At 35.7% G+C, this 16,448-nt stretch overlaps 2 protein-coding genes across 2 annotated transcripts in view; one reads left to right on the top strand and one right to left on the bottom strand.

The window, feature by feature from the left end:
- Positions 1-5,064, top strand: part of LOC129235381 (very low-density lipoprotein receptor-like) — a 28,829-nt gene extending 23,765 nt beyond the window's left edge. Inside the window, exons 5-6 of the mRNA XM_054869195.1 lie at positions 4,271-4,379; positions 4,566-5,064. Of these exons, the coding sequence (XP_054725170.1) occupies positions 4,271-4,379; positions 4,566-5,064 (608 nt within the window). The remainder of the gene's footprint in view (positions 1-4,270; positions 4,380-4,565) is intronic.
- Positions 5,065-9,903: 4,839 nt separating this feature from the next.
- Positions 9,904-15,785, bottom strand: LOC129235384 (synaptotagmin-4-like). The gene is given in 6 exon segments (XM_054869198.1): positions 9,904-10,373; positions 10,461-10,535; positions 12,183-12,937; positions 12,940-13,392; positions 15,452-15,559; positions 15,728-15,785. Coding segments are annotated over 6 exon segments (1,569 nt in total). The 3' UTR covers positions 9,904-10,253.
- Positions 15,786-16,448: the final 663 nt, after the last annotated feature.

A 16,448-nucleotide genomic window follows, 5' to 3' on the forward strand; every position in this document is an offset into this window, starting at 1 on the left:
TTAATATACCCGTTCACATATGGCAGATACCTGCAAAATTGACAATCAGCTATCCATTACATGGTTTACCATTTAAGAAAGAAAAAGAGTGGCACCGTACTCATACATGCAAGGGGAGTGTTGCTGTAGTGACAGTCCTTGGCCGGATATAAATCTGGGTCATTCTGACAACGTAGAACCGACTGTAGTGGGAACGTTAGTTTTGAGCGCTAAAATTTTATTGAATACATTCGGCATTCGGTCTGTGTTTTGCATTCTAACATAAATGTATTTATTTCATTAATTCCGGCAAATAGTTCACTTCACTTGGTGAAAAATTATTGCTTATCGCGAACTTTTTGAATCCTCTGTCGGGCACCCGGGTCTAGCTAAGCTTTTCGACCTTGGAAGTGAATTTAACATATTCTAATTATAGCTATAACGACTTGAGCATCCAGACAGCTTCCTAAAATTTGATTTCCTATCGATTTATGGATATAACCTTTAAAAAGGATCCTCGCACAGGACGAAAAACGGCCAGACCCAGATGCCTAACCGGGTGTCCAACAGAGGGTTATAAATTCGTACTATTTTATTTTGTACGCAAATTTTTCAAGCAATCACATAGATTGTGTAAAAAACAGATTTACAAAACAGCCAAAGTTACGACTCTAAATTGGTATGAAACTAGCTTTGAATCTGTCTAAAATATCTAATTTGTTTTGTTTTTACTTAATTTTATTTATTACAAAAGTTTATAGCGTTTTCATATTTTCCTTTATTTTACAACGATTTGTTTGCTGCCTGGCAAAGGGTAAGTATTCTTTCGATAGAACTCTTTCTGCTCTACAAAATTATGTTGATTGTATTTTTGAGTTTTTTAATTTCTTATTAGTTTGGAGGCTTGGAAAAGGAATCCGAAATCCAGCCAAAAATCAACATTTTTGACACCTGCTCTTCGTTGTTTTTCATCGAGATGAAAAGGCTGCTGAAGCAGTCCTGGACATTTGCGACGTGTATGGAGAAGGCGTGATAGGCGAGTCCACAGTACGGAAATGGTTTTCGAAGTTCAAAAATGGCGACTTTGACTCGTTGACACGTCCTGCAACGGAAGACCTTCTGAATTCGATGAAGAACGTCTAAACCACTTTTGAAGCAGAACGGTCGTCAAACCAGTCGTGAATTAGCGGACAAAATGAACTGCGATCATAAAACGATTCTCAATCTTCATCAACCTTCATTCAATGGGATTTACAGAAAATTTGGGAGCCTGGGTGCCTCACGAGCTCAACGAAACAAACAGCGCTTTTTGTTTCGAATCGCCACGGGAGATGAGAAGTGGTGCCTATACTCGTACTTCAATATGAAGCAAAGAAAGGAGTGGGTGGCTCCAGGAGATACACCAAAGCCGAGAGTCAAGTCGGATCTTTATATGTGTTTGGTGGGACTGGGAGGGTATGGTGCACTGGGAAATGCTCGACAAAAAATGCCACGGTCAACAATGAGCTTTACATTGCCCAGCCGCACCGTGTGAGTGAGGCTATTGGCCTGAAAATACCTTATCGACATGGTCAAACGATACTCCATCACGCCAACACCAGGCCTCATTTTAAAAAACCCAAGGAATTCTGGGCCAAAAATAACATTGAAAAGGCGAAAGTGTTTGCTGATCATTTGGAAAAAACCTGTAAGCCTTGTGAATCAAACCATCAACCATTGTTAACTACCACACATTCCGTTGAAAATCAGTTTCCTTTTGCTTCACTGTCAGAGATTAAGCATGAAAGAAGTCTCCTTAAATCCAGAAGAAACTCCTGGCTTCGTCTGATCACTGCAGAAACCTTAAAAACATTCCGCAAGAAACTTTAATTAGCATACTAGAAAGCTTCAGAAGTAATAATGATAGGAAAACCTGGCAAAAGTCCTTACGAAGTGTCATCATTCTGCAACGATTGCAGCCTTTTATTTAAAGCAAACGGCGTATTCCTAATAACCAGTTCGGATTTCGATCAAAACATTCAACGATTGAGCAAGTGCATAGAATCACAAGCGTAATAGAAGAAGCAACCCAAAACAGAAAGTATGCTCTTCCATATCCCGATTGATGCTCAGGCCTTCGATAAGGTAATGGCATGACAGACTACTCCATAAGCTTCCAAAAGAATTTTCGGATATTTCGAAACAATAGATACTTCAAAATAAAGTGCGATGGCATTTATTGAAGATTGAAGCCAATAAATGCCGCGGTTCCACAAGGAAGTACCCTTGGAACTATACCGTATATGCTTTTCACATCTGAATTTTGGTCTCTAAAAATAAAATAGCGGCTACCATCGCGGACGATACGTGCATTTTAGCAATCGGTGATGATGAGACTCAGTCCACTCGTAAACTCCAGCATGACGTTAACAAATTCATTGAATGGACTATGAAGTAGCTTATAAAACTAAACAAATTCATGAAAAATTTACCAACAAAAAATTCAATATCATCTTATAAACATATCAGGCCCGCGAATTCCCCACTGCAAGTACTTCGGAATGACACTTGATGCAAAACGCTGCTGGAAAGAGCGCATTAAAATAAAATATGCTGAATTAAAAAAAAAATTAATTGTCCTTTTGGAAGAAGTTTACCTACTTCTATTCAAAACAAACTTTTATAACCAAGTATTTAAGCCTGTGTGGGCTTATGGTATACATCTGTCGGGCTGTGCTAAACAAACACATATTGGAAAAATTCAACGGTTTCAAAACATATTTCAAAAAGCGCAGTCAGCGCACCTTGGGATGTGTTAAGAAAACTGAAATAATAGAAAATAATATTGTAAAAAAATAGAAAATTGCTACGAGCTTATACTCGTACTATCGTACATATATTTGCACAAATTTTGTCATCGCAAGTTTAATATCTGAATAGAGGTTTAATTCCAAAATTTAAATAAATATTGTTTGTGCAAAAACGTCATACACAGAGAATGTACATTAAACATTGCATTAATTAAAGACTTTAAGAGTTAGTCTTTAGGGGATTTTTTCCTTATAATTTTTATATTTATAACATAACTAGCAAACCCTGCCCGCTTCGCTGGGCACACTTAAATAGAATAGATATGGTGTAGAACAGAAAAGATATGGTTTTCATATTATTTATTTCTTTATTCTTTATTCAAGCGCTTTGGCATAAACAATATTTTTTGTTTTTCTATTTGTTTTTGAGTAAATATATAATGCTGTTGGCTTCCCAACACGTGAACAGCCAACGTATAGTTGTCCATGGGTGAATACTGGTTCTTCTAAATTGTTAATTGAAAAAATAATAATTTTTTTTTCTTTTTGACGATTGTTTCTTAGTTATTCAGTTGCGTTGATTTGAAATTAAAAAAAAAATCTTCTTTTTTCATGATCATCAAGTGTTAACAATATGTGTAAGTTTGGTTTAATTCGGCGCAAAGACACGGCGGGTCCACGTTTTGGCATATATTTCGATATCCTAGTCATCAATAGGTATGAAAATTACCCCGTATTAAAGCACTTATCGACAGCTTTTATTTGATGCCCATATTGTACATCCACAACCAAAGGTTACCCGGGTCCACGTTTTGACCTATATCTCGAGACCCCCGTCACGGAGCGGCATGGAAAATACTCTGAACTAAAGAATTCACCAACAGCTTCAATTTGATATCCATATTGTACGAACACATTCTAGGGTCCACGTTTTGGTCTCTATCTCGAGACCTAAGTCACAGAGCGGCATGAAAAATACTCTGAACTACAGCATTTATCAACAGCTTCCATTTGATACCCATATTGTACATCCACAACCAAAGGTTACCCGGGTCCACGTTTTGACCTATATCTCGAGACCCCCGTCACGGAGCGGCATGGAAAATACTCTGAACTAAAGAATTCACTAACAGCTTCAATTTGATATCCATATTGTACAAACACATTCTAGGCTCCACGTTTTGGTCTCTATCTCAAGACCCTAGTCACGGAGCGGCATGAAAAATACTCTGTACTAAAGCATTCACCAACAGCTTCCATTTGATACCCATATTGTACATACACATCCGAAGGTTACCCGGGTCCACGTTTTGACCTATATCTCGAGCCCTATCCACCAATAGGCATCCAAACTATACGTAAATCATCTTCAATACCTACTTAACAATGTATGTAAGTTTGGTTTAATTCGGTGCAAAGACACGGCCCGTTAGCGAACACACACAAAAAGTTGACTTTATTTTATATATAAGATTAATACTATTTTCCTCTAATAATTTAAGATGAGGGTTACTTCTCGTGCAATAATGGCGACGTAGTACGCGATTGTAGCGACGGTTCGGATGAGTTCATTGAAAATAATGTCATAGAGAGTCCATGTTTAAATGCAGAGTGCACAGATTCAGATGCCAAATGCCATTATGGTGCATGCATTCCGGCATCAAAATGATGTAATACAATAAAAGATTGTGCCGACAGTTCGGATGAATGGAAGCGGAATTGCAATAATAACGGGTGAAAACTTAATGTGCAACTAGCCGGAGGTTTACATAATAAATTAATTAATTCATTTTGCAGAAATCCCAATGACTTATCTTGTGAAAGTGGTAAATTTATCGCACAGGAATTATTTTGTGATGGCAAAGCGGATGGTGACGACGTCTCTGACGAAACTGAAGCGTATTGCTCGTTGAAAAAATGCAAACCCACCCAATCCCCTTGCAGATATGGCGGGTGCATTGATACAAATAAATTTTGTAACGAAGAAATTGATTGCATTGATAGGTCGGATGAGAATGAATTTTTCGCTAAGTGCCCGCACCACAATTCATCATCAGAAGTCGAGTATAAACCATCCACCAGCCCTTGCAACATTCTAGATGATCCAAATCTCGAAATATATAATGAAAACGAACAAGTTTATTCAAAACCCGGTTACTTTGACAATGAAACTCGAATCATTTTAACATACAAAAATAATTACACAATAGCAGCCAATACACCGAAAGTGGTGCGCATTTGCGGTCAACAGGGTTGGAATGATGTGATACCGAAGTGTTTTAGCAGAGAATGTTAATGCAATGAGAAGGTCCAAATGTTACTGTGAGCTTTTTTTAGTACAATTGAGATTTGAAAGATTTGAAGCAAGGGAATTTAGCACACCGAATTTATAGCAGAGAATGTTAATGCATTAAGAGAGCTTAAAATACGTTCACATATGCATTAATTACCAATAAATCAACAAAATTAATATACCCGTTCACATATGGCAGATACCTGCAAAATTGACAATCAGCTATCAATACTGTTGTGAAAGGTTTTTCTTCATAGAAATTATTTTGGTGGAATATTTCGGTGTATTTGCTTTGTTTAATTATTTTCATCTTAACGATATGATGAAAAGACAAGGAGAAGGATTAGCTAATTTAATTGCGCAATTCGCTGCTAATAAATAAATTTATATTTTTCCAGTAATATAGAAAAGGTCTTCATTTACTCCTTTTGCATATTAAGTATATTTTTAAATATCACGGTAATCGTTCTTAAGGAGTAAACTCCAGACGCGTGTCGGAGCTGACACACGCACCTCTTTTTTTACTTTCCTATTTTTATTATTTTGCGTTTTCTTTTTGAAATATATTATATTTATTCAATTCAATTTATTCAATTGTTTTTTACTTCCATTTTATAAAATTTGTTCCTTTAATTCATTTAATTTTAGCTTATCTAATTTTTTTATTATATTTATGAAATACTTTCCTCCAATATTTTTATTTCATTTCTATTATTTTATTTTATTATATTGAATTTTATTAAATTTTTTATTTTACTGTTTTTATGTTTTTAGTTTATTATTTTATTGTGATTTATAAATATATTGCTTTTCATTTCTTCTTTCAACATCCCTTAGGTTAGGTTAGGTTATGGTGGTAGTCGGTCTGCACGACCAACTCACTTAGACCTTACAGGTCCGTTGTGATACCCGTGTAGCACAGTGGGAACCTCATTTATCTTCCGTCGTGGGAAAATTTTGTGGCTCTTATGAAACGTAGTATTGATGCCAACCCCACGCCAGACAGTGCTCGACTGTTTCTTCCTCTTCCTCATCTCTGTAACTTCTGCAATATTCATGGGAGAAAACTCCTAGTCTCGAGGAATGCCAGCCAAATAGAAAGTGGCCGGTTAAACAAGCCACAACCTTCGAGATATTGTCTCTTGAGAGACTAAGCAATTCCTTTGTTCTTTTCTTGTTTATTTGCGGCCATAGTAGCCTAGTCACGTAACTTCATTTCTCCATGACCTATGGGCCTCTTGGATAATGTGGTTTTTATTATTAGTTTACTCGTGGCCATGGGTATTCCAATGGCATCCCTTTTATTAAATTATTTTCTTTGATTCGTTTCATTTCAGTTTATTTAATTTTTTATTTTATTTTATTAGTTTTACTTTTTTTATGCTTTATATTACATCTATTTTATGAAATATTTTCTTTAATTTATTTTATTTGATTTTCATTATTTTATTTTATTTACTTATTTTTTATTATTACTATTTTATTGTTTTCTATTTTCCTTTTTTCAATTGATTTTTTATTTTTATTTTATTAAACTGTTTGCTTTAATTTATTTTATTTTAGTTTATCTTTTTATATTACTTTATTTTACTTCATTTCGTTTATTTATTGTGATCCCCAAACTCCTTTTCGAATGGTGTAACATTATTTCCAAATCTTAACATAACTATTAGACTACATACATACATATTTTATCTTTACAAATAATCTATGCACATCTGCTATATTTATATTTTTTCATTTTCTTTTATTTACTCTACTTTCACTTTATTGTACTGCTTACGGTTCGGTATCTGTTTCGGCTTTGCACACTCGCAGCTGTTATGGCTACATTTTAAGCTTACATAAGTTTTCTTTATGATTTTATTCTGCACAGTTGAAGGATACAACTCTGCCTTTTAATCTTTGGTGCATGTGTATTAAACAACAAAAAACTTTTTTGCATATAGTATGTGGTTCTCTCTCGTATATTGAGAAATGTTAAGTATGCATACACTTTTCATGTTCTATGTGTGAGTTGCATTTGAATAAATCGAAATGCATGTGTATATGTGTATAAGAATGTGTATATGTGTATATAAGCACCGGCTAATAAGTTGAGAACACTTTGAAAAACTTATAGAAAAGCTCTGCTCTCACATAAAAAGGTATTCCGTTCAAGACGGAAGCAAATTTTAAGATGCCAAAGTGTTTCTATTTCACATCTGCATCAGCATTGGGAATCAACAAAGGGAATTAGTCTCTCTGCACACACATTTATGTGCAGTATTGCCAACGCCAATAACTCTGAGTCGCTAGGGCCAATATCAAAAGTCATTCATTCTGAGAGATAGATTTAAATATTTTATATTTACTTAAAATTAATTAAAAAGTAAGTAAGCTAGAAGATAGTAAACAAACAACTGAGCCTATATCAATTCAATTGTTTCACGTACAGAACATAGTAAAATCCGGGGATTCCCCGACCGCATTGCTCTTATGTGATCAGTGGTAAAAATAATTTGGTTACTCATTACAATTGTGTGAAACAAGGTGTAATTGAATTAGATATATTTTATTATTTCTTAATACAACGTATGATTGTTGTTAATTTCATAAAAAAATTTAAGGTAAAAACAAATTTAAAATTTCAATTATAGATCGATAATTTATCAACGATAACACACCAATAGGTAGTGCGTTATTTTACCTATAGTCAGTAAATTGTTACTCTAGAGTATGGAAGGTAAAAGGCATTCACGGGTAATCAACTTGACAGAAAAGTATCTATTGCCTAAAACGGGTTTGATTTGCTCTCCAAAAGTCGCCAGATAAGTCGCTAAATCATATTTGTCGTCAAAACTTTTTTTTTGTCGCCAAGACTCAAGCAAAAGTCGTCAATTCTAGCGACAAAGTCGCTAAATTGGCAACACTGTTTGTGTGTTATTATAATTATTTTCATATGTCTCTTGAGCGTAACACAAATATCTTTCAGACGTAAAACAGAACTCTCATAATTAGCAAAAGTATTCGCTTGACGTTAGCGGGCAATATATCTTTTTCACCTGTATACGAAAGATTTGCATTGATTGAATTACAAAGATTGACGGCGAATCGTATATGCGGAAGTATTTAGGGAAATTTTGAACTGTGCAGATGTCATAAAGCTCTACCTGCTGAATTTGTTGTTCTTTATACAAAAATAAATTGCAATGAATGCACATATACAGGTATATTACGTATAAACTCAGTCCATACATTTTACTCGAGGCAACGTTAATTCTGCCCTCCCAATTCTATTTGTCTCCTGTATACTGTTTCATGCGCATAATGTTATTTATGAAGTTTTCCTTAGTTTTGTTTTTGTTTTTACTATATAATTCAATAGTATGATATAATTTAATATTTTACACAAATACATATACAAATAATCTATACAATTTTATAAGTTCATTTGGTGTTTTCATATTTTGTATTTATATATAAACAAAGTTTCGAAAAGCTTTCAGCTAAGGTAATTGATTTGATGCAATCAATTTATTTTTCAGTGTCACACAAACAATTGCACATAAATCAGTGGTAAATAACACAAATTTTAAAATATTGACTTAAACACTTGGTTACATTACTTAAGTACTTATGTGTACATACATATATATTATAATATTTTGAATGTAGTGTGTATAATGAATGTCGGTTTGAATATTTTTCCCAATGAGTATCTCAAGTTATATATGTATACATATTATACGTGTGTAGATTATTGAATTTCTTCAAATTTAAACTAATATCCCTTATTTACAGAGTAATTTTTATTGTGAGTAAATGAGAAACCTAAAACAGCTAAAACAAAGTATTGAAATATAAAAAAAATAATAACAGTGTGAGAGGCCTTTATTGCGGCCCTTATTGAGGTCCTGTGTTCGAACGAGGAACTACAGGAATATGTCCTAATGTACCTATGTATATAAGAAAAAATAAGATATTCTAACGTGGCATCACAAAGAATGGCATATCACAAAATACGAAACAAAACGTAATAATAACCACATAACACGAAATAAAATAATACCATAAATACAGTTTAGCATAACATAACATAACACAAAGTAACATAATAACAAACAAAGTAATATAGTAAAACATAACACAGCGTGAAAAAAGCTACATAATTAAATATAAATATCCAGTAAAATAAAATAAAAAGAAATAACATAAAGGCAAGCAAAAAAAAATAGATAAAGCCCCAGAAAAATATTTCGCCCTTCTTGAAGATGAAATAGTAGTGGTCAACTAAATTCGCTAACATTTTTTCCATTTTTTGTTTGCTGCTTTTTTTACTAACAAAATTACTTTGCAAAAATATAAGAAGGGGCATTTTACTACAAAACCTTAAAATATGTATGGAATTTCATTTAAATAACTCGTTTGAGTGTCATTATTGCATAAGAAAATGTTTGAGCCTGCTTTATACGTAGTTTGCGCTTTACTTGAGATAGGCGTTTAGGGCGTTCATTCTACACATATGGTACATGTTTGTGTGGTGGTATATTAGTTTACATAAAATTTCTCAAATACATAATTGAAATAGTTCTCTTATAACTCTACCCCCCGTCTGCCTTCTTCTCTATAAATATAGATGCTTTTTATTTAAAATTCATTTCCCCCACATTAAATACAATAACATTTTCAATTTTTTTTATACTTGGGTGTGTGTATGATTTCTTTCTATGTTTATGAAAGTGCGCGTTGGTTTTTTCTACACCGGTGTGTGTGCACTTATACACACTTTTCTAAATGTACTTTTTTTGTATGCCTTGCTGGTTGTTTCATTTCAATTTTTGTTGTTGCTTTTCATTTATGCATAACTGGTCTTAGTTATAATAAAATTATAGTTGAGTACATTTTTTTGCTTTATAAACTATTTCTCAAATTATTTGCAACATTGCATTTTACGCAATAAATACTTTTTTCTTTGCAGTTTCCGTTATATTTTTTGTCAATACTATTTTTCACTTGTGTTGGATTTGGTGCGTTCGTTGGCTTTTGTGCCAATGCTACACTTGTATTAGTTGTGGGTCGATTTGTATTTTCAGATAAATGTGCAGGTTTTATATTTTCAGTACAAAATCTGTCTCCCCTGCAGAAAAGCGCCTCTCTACATTCAACTATCATTTCTGCTTTACTTTTTGTGATTTTTTATTTTTGTTCCTTTACTCGTTAAGTTTATGCCATTCGGCAATTTGTCTTCGTGGTGAATTGCATACTTCATTCCAATGGTTCAATGCAGTGCCACCAGAGTTTGGACCACCCAGTTCCAATCTGCCAATTACCTGTTAGTAGTAAAAGAAATTATGAAATAATTTAAAATTTTATATATTTTGATATTTGTGAAAAAAAAAACAGTCATAGGAACTTACCTCGTTTTTGGTAACCCGATCCCAATCTAAAAGCATTAACTCCAGTGAGACACCATCGAGCGTTGCCCCGGTACCCTGAAAATGTACGAGTGTTTACTATTCAAGACCAATAATGCTCTATAGTTCGCTAGTATGGAAACTGCAAGGATTGCAGGAATATGTATAACCGGCGCTAAGAGCACAACTCCCACTGGATTCTCAACTGGCATCCAACCAAACGAGTAATAAGAAACTCAGCTAAAGGATCTGCTCTTAGAGTGAAGATGTAAGGGCAATTCTCGTAAAGACTTTCTGTTCACAGTCACATTCTGGGTTCAAACGGAAGCTCAGACTACGTAATTGCTCGAGTTAAATTAGATCAAAATGAATAGCAGAAAGGTTTATAGTCCACACACCATTCATACAATTTCTTTGCAGATGATACCGAAATGGCGGAAGGAGTAGGAGCGGCTGTCTTTTGTCGGCAATTTGATATCCAACTTCCTAATTCGAACGTACAATCTTTTAGGGTGTTTGGCCGAGCTCGTCCTCTTATTTGTGACGTGCGTCTTGATGTTGTTTCACAAATGGAGGGGCCTACAGTTTTATGAGGAGCTTTTTCACGGCAGAAATACACTCCGAGATTTGCCATTGCCTGCCGAGAAGCGACCGATATTAGAAAAAACGTTTTCTTCTTTTTGGTCTTTCACCGAGATTTGCAGCTTTGTTCTCTCTGAGTTCCGAATTGTAGTCACACACCAACCCATTCGGCTCGACGGCCGCAGACTGTCTAATTACTGTAGTATATTTCAAGCTGAAATCTATGCCGCATCAAAAGAAGCTGAATTGGCTCTCACATTAACTTCTTTTAATACTCGGACAAACATTTTCATTGATAGCCAAGCTGCTATTAAAGCCATTTTGGCTCCTTGGACTAACTCGGAATATGTTCAACAGTGCAGATACGAAATGGATGAACTCTGCGGAAATGAGGAAGTCACTATTTACTGGATACCAAGACACAAAGGAATAGAAGGAAATGAGAGAGCCGATGAGCTCGCTAAGTCAGGTATTTACTTGACAAGATTGATGAACTCTGCGGTACTCTCCACGTAACACTAAAGCGCCATTTTTATACCATTATGAGACCTCCAACATGCAGATATCTACAGCCAACCAGAGCTGTTGATGTAATGGAGAAGATTGATGGAATTTGGGTTGTCGAAGAAAGGAGCATCCAGTGACCTTAATCGTGTAGCTTCCAAGCCCGGACATTTACAGACAAAGGGTTCAACTGTCTCCTTCCCTCAGAGGTCCCTACTGCTGGCTACTTGCGATCGGGATTAAATGGCAAACCTAGATTTTCTGCGTGTGTGCCGATCATGCAACGAGTTAGGAAATTGAATGGCGTGTAGTCCCCAGGACTTTCTAAGTCCTCCGTCTATTGTACTGGGGCCACAGGATTTTCGAAATAGCACATGAATAAATGGAGCTCCTCCTTTCCTCGCTTTCCTGGGAAATAAGTTGTGCAATTCCTCTTCAACAACAGGGGGTATCCTCTTCAAGGAGATACCGAGGACCGGCTAGAAGGTATGTGAGATGGAAAGGGCTAGAGTAAATTAAGCTTCTAAAGTAGTCCGTTCAAACCGGCTATCGGACAAGAGAAGAAGGGGGTGTCTGCTTACTTTAACATTTTTGCATACCTTCGTTGGAAAAGTGTAAAATATCTAAAATCTAACTCACCTCTGCTGCTGGTATATCGAACGCGAAACTTTCATTAAATACTGGACTCAGTGTGCGCTTCTTGACATGCGTCTTCTTCTTCGCAATGCGTTGCCCATTGTATAGTAAATAGATCTTTACGTACGGATCAGCTAAACCGGTAACGTCCATGCGCGGCAAATTACGCGACCTTAACAGCACAACAGTCAAACGACCAGAGGCTGGCTGCCAGCATAGTAAAATCAATAGCTCGCCACGTCCTTGAGCCCGTATCTTCAAACTAAGTGGCTGCGTTTCCTTGCTGATGGAGAGAGCTTCTTTAGATATGTCGCCAAATTTAATGGACGATAATGGGCAGACAACCTCGCCTATGACATCATCACGAGAATAACGATCGAAGCTGAGTATGACAAAGTGCAAGGACATGTTCTGTAGATCGCTAATATTCAAGCCATAAAATGTGAAATCCTCATCATAGACTGGATTGCGTGTGTTGCGTACAACCCGAGTCTTCACCTTATGGTGTTTGTCGGGCAACAGTTGTAGTTTCACATACGGATCGGTGGCGGTTTGTGTACGACCATTCAAAGCAGTCGGTATATCATTGGAGCCATTTGAGAAATTTTTGTTGCTATTGCCGATGTTGCTGCTACCACCACCACCACCACAATCACCGTTCGTAGAAGGCAAGCCGCGGCAACGTATAATCGAGACCATTAGTGCATTGCGTTCGGCCAAATAGCGTAGCTTGAAGTAGATGGTGCCCAATTTGCCTCCTTGCCAGTATCTTCCATTGCACTTATATGATGGTGATGGTAGTGGTTGTGACTATTATTATTACCATTGTTGCCCTGGGTGTGGGCCACAATGGTCGCCTGTGTCTCGATAGTGGGTGAATGCTTTTGTTCGCCGTTCATCAGTTGACGATTGTGGCGTGGTTGTATCTCATCTTCCTCAACATATTTCATAGTTTGCTGTGCAATGAGTGACGTGGTTTGATCCTGCATTGGCTGCAAAATGCCCAACTGCTTGGTGCCTGTCGGTGAGGGTGATTTTTTGAGATAGTGTGGTGGTTGTTCACTTGGTGAGCGCACAGCTGTTGGTCGGCGAGTCGGTTGGAATGGGAAAGAGGAGTCATGCTGATTCTGTTTGCGGTTGCGTTGACGTATTTGCTTGGCACAAACGCACGCGACTGCGGAGAGAACAGCGGCGGTGGCAAAACCCAAAATAGCTGGATGAAATGTGGACGAGACTTGATACCATTAATTACCATTATCACATTCCCAACATTTTTTCAACTAAACTGCAATCATTAAAATAAATTTTAAATATATAAAATATTTTCTGAGAAAGAGTTTTAACGCCTTCAAAAGTATGGCCATTCACAGTTAACTTAAAATGACCTAGAAAGTCAGTGGCTTTAGAGACTTCAGCCCTTCTTATGGCCACCTAAATTTCGTAGCTGGTGAAAGCAAGCGGTGCATTATTGTTCAGACGGTTGTGCTGCCTTTTGGTCACACGACGTATGGCCCAGCTTTGTCTTGCTTACAATGAAAAATAAAGTTTCTCAGCAAATTATGACAATTTTTTTAAGAGAAATACTCGCTGACATATAGACAGCACAAATAATTTTGTAATATTTATTTTTTAATTTATTTGTTTTTTGATACAAATTTTATATACAAACATAGTTTCTTCGTTGTTAATACATTTCTAGTCTTGTTTTGTTTTAATGAAGTTTTATTTTATTTTCGGTATTTAATGTTCTTCCATGTTGAAGGATCTGATTCCAAAAAACTTGTTTTAATTGCTAAGCGGGTAAAGAATGTTTTACTTCTTGATGAAATAAAATCATTTATATTCTTGCTGCCGTATAGCGTTATTTCTGACATTGTTGCAACAACTCTCTTTGGAACAGCATCTTCCTTCTGGTTATCGTTAGTAATTGCTTCCACCATTTTTCGCTTAACATGAGAAGGAATTTGATCATCAAAAAATGAAGGGCCAACCGCCTCTTCCGACAAATACCATAAATGATTTTTAATTTTATGTAACAAGGCATTGGATATACATATTCTTATCGAAATATACAATCACATCTTGAATGAGCTTAAGGTCATTTTGTGGAGCAGCTATTGGATCCACACAACGAATCCAATATGGAACGTAGATGCAGGTTAAAAAAATACAAACGCTTCTTAGACTCTTTATCTCTGAAGTCGTTAACACGAATTGCTCGCGAAACAGAAACATTTTGTAGCAATATAGGCACTTCGACATAAACCTTGCGTGTGATGTTGCACCAGGTGACCGTACTTGTGAAAAATTTGGTACGTCTTCCCCAACAAAGAGCAACGAGTTGTAGTAATTCTTTATAATCGGCACGAGTGGGGTGACTATTTAATGCAGTTAGACAAAAATTCTTAAAAATTTCCACTTCAGCTATTGTAAAGACTTTCCGAACTTCATTTTCCGATATTCCACTTTTGAATAACTTAGAATTAATGTTTTTCCAGCTGTTAAAGAAACGATTAAATAAGTTAATAACTTCCGGTTAAGGGAACTTCCGGTGCTGATGATTTGCCAAAATTTAGTTCGAACACTGCTTTGACTAGCAACTCACTAACATGGTGACGACAGGGAAAGAAAAGTAGATTTCGGCCCAACCTTTTTTCAAGCAAGAACGCTGTTCCATTATTAACTCCCGTATTACCAGCTGTTGTATCAAATGATACAATTTCCACTAAATCATCGAGCTTCCACTTGCACAAAAAATTATGTATTATTGCAGCTATTGCATCTCCCGTTGAACTTTAAATTTTTGGTATCCCCAGCAGTTTTTCCATATTTTCTCCTGTGACAACGAGAGACAATCTATCTTTCTTTTCTGTGCCTCGGATTTCTGTAAGCAGCTTGCCATCCCAGTGAAGGACAAAAACGTCGGGAATCTACAAACAAGTAAAAAGAAAGTTCAAGAATCCAAAATCTTATAAACATATTCAGTAAAACCCTTACATTGAATCCATTAATAATCTCTTGAGCTTATATGCGACGATAATCTCCCCTCATCGAATGTAGTGTTGTTCGAATAAGAATTAAATCTTCCATTTTTATTGACGGCGTTCCATTAACACTTTGCATGGTATTTATGAAGGCAGCAACCGTTGTACTCACCAAATGCATGGCATCTCTTGTAGAGAGGTTACATTTGTCCATGCATGCAAGCATTCTATCATCAATAAAATTAAATTTTCCTCGATTTGCCTTTTTCGGTAGTAAATTAATGTTACTTCCGTCTGTATCTTCGCCTTCATTCATATCTTTTGCTGCATTTTCTTCGCCAACTGCAATATCCTTTTCAGCGTCCTCGGTATCAGAGACTTCAAGAGCATAATTAGCTTCAAATGGGATCAAATATTAAAAAAAAGAACCAGTAAAGCTTAACTTTAATAAACTTACTATGAACTAAATGCTTTTCAACGCGCTTTCTTTCTTCTATCAATCGTTGCTCTTTGCGTTTTTCTTTTCTTGTGAGTACAGTATCGGCACCATACTATACATACTACCTGGACGTCCTCTATTTCTTTGGAGCAAAATAAAGTCTTTATCTTCGTGCATTTTCATTATGCCTAGGGCATCCATGGCTGCAATGTCAAATATGAAGTTTTCAATTTTATCCTTAAACTCTGCTTCATTTTTACGATACTTCTCGTTAGGAGTCTTGGAATGTTTTTGTAAATTTCTCCATTCCTCGTAAAGATTTTTAAGTTTTTAATACAATTTTTTTCTTGCGCCGTGGGAATTTTAGCTTTTTCCCAAAATTCAATCGTGGCACCAATCGTGTATTTCATACTGCTTTCGAAAGTCAAGTTTTCGTGCCTCATTTTGTAAAACAATAATTGGAGCACCTGTTACATTGATGGCAACTTGGCCCCCAAAATAACACTTTCACATTCACCCACAAGAAATATTTTTTGCTCAGAACGTAATCTTTTTTCGGAATGCCTGATAATGATTTCGAACTAATTTTTTTACTAACTAATTACTTTTGTACTATTAAACGCATAAGACAACTGAAACTGAATAAAAATGCAATGTCAAAGCCTACTAACTCAAATGTCGAGTAAAAAATCAAAACTTTTAGCGCATTCAGCGTACACAACAGTTGATGAATTGTTAAGTGATCACTAAAGTGTTGATTATGAAACAAATTTTTATTTTTATTATTATAGTGAAGTGTGAAAAATTATTTAAAAAGTACCTTTGCATAAAATTTAAAAATAATTA

This window comes from Anastrepha obliqua, chromosome 1, assembly GCF_027943255.1.
Source record: "Anastrepha obliqua isolate idAnaObli1 chromosome 1, idAnaObli1_1.0, whole genome shotgun sequence".
In the NCBI taxonomy this organism is placed as follows: domain Eukaryota; kingdom Metazoa; phylum Arthropoda; class Insecta; order Diptera; family Tephritidae; genus Anastrepha; species Anastrepha obliqua.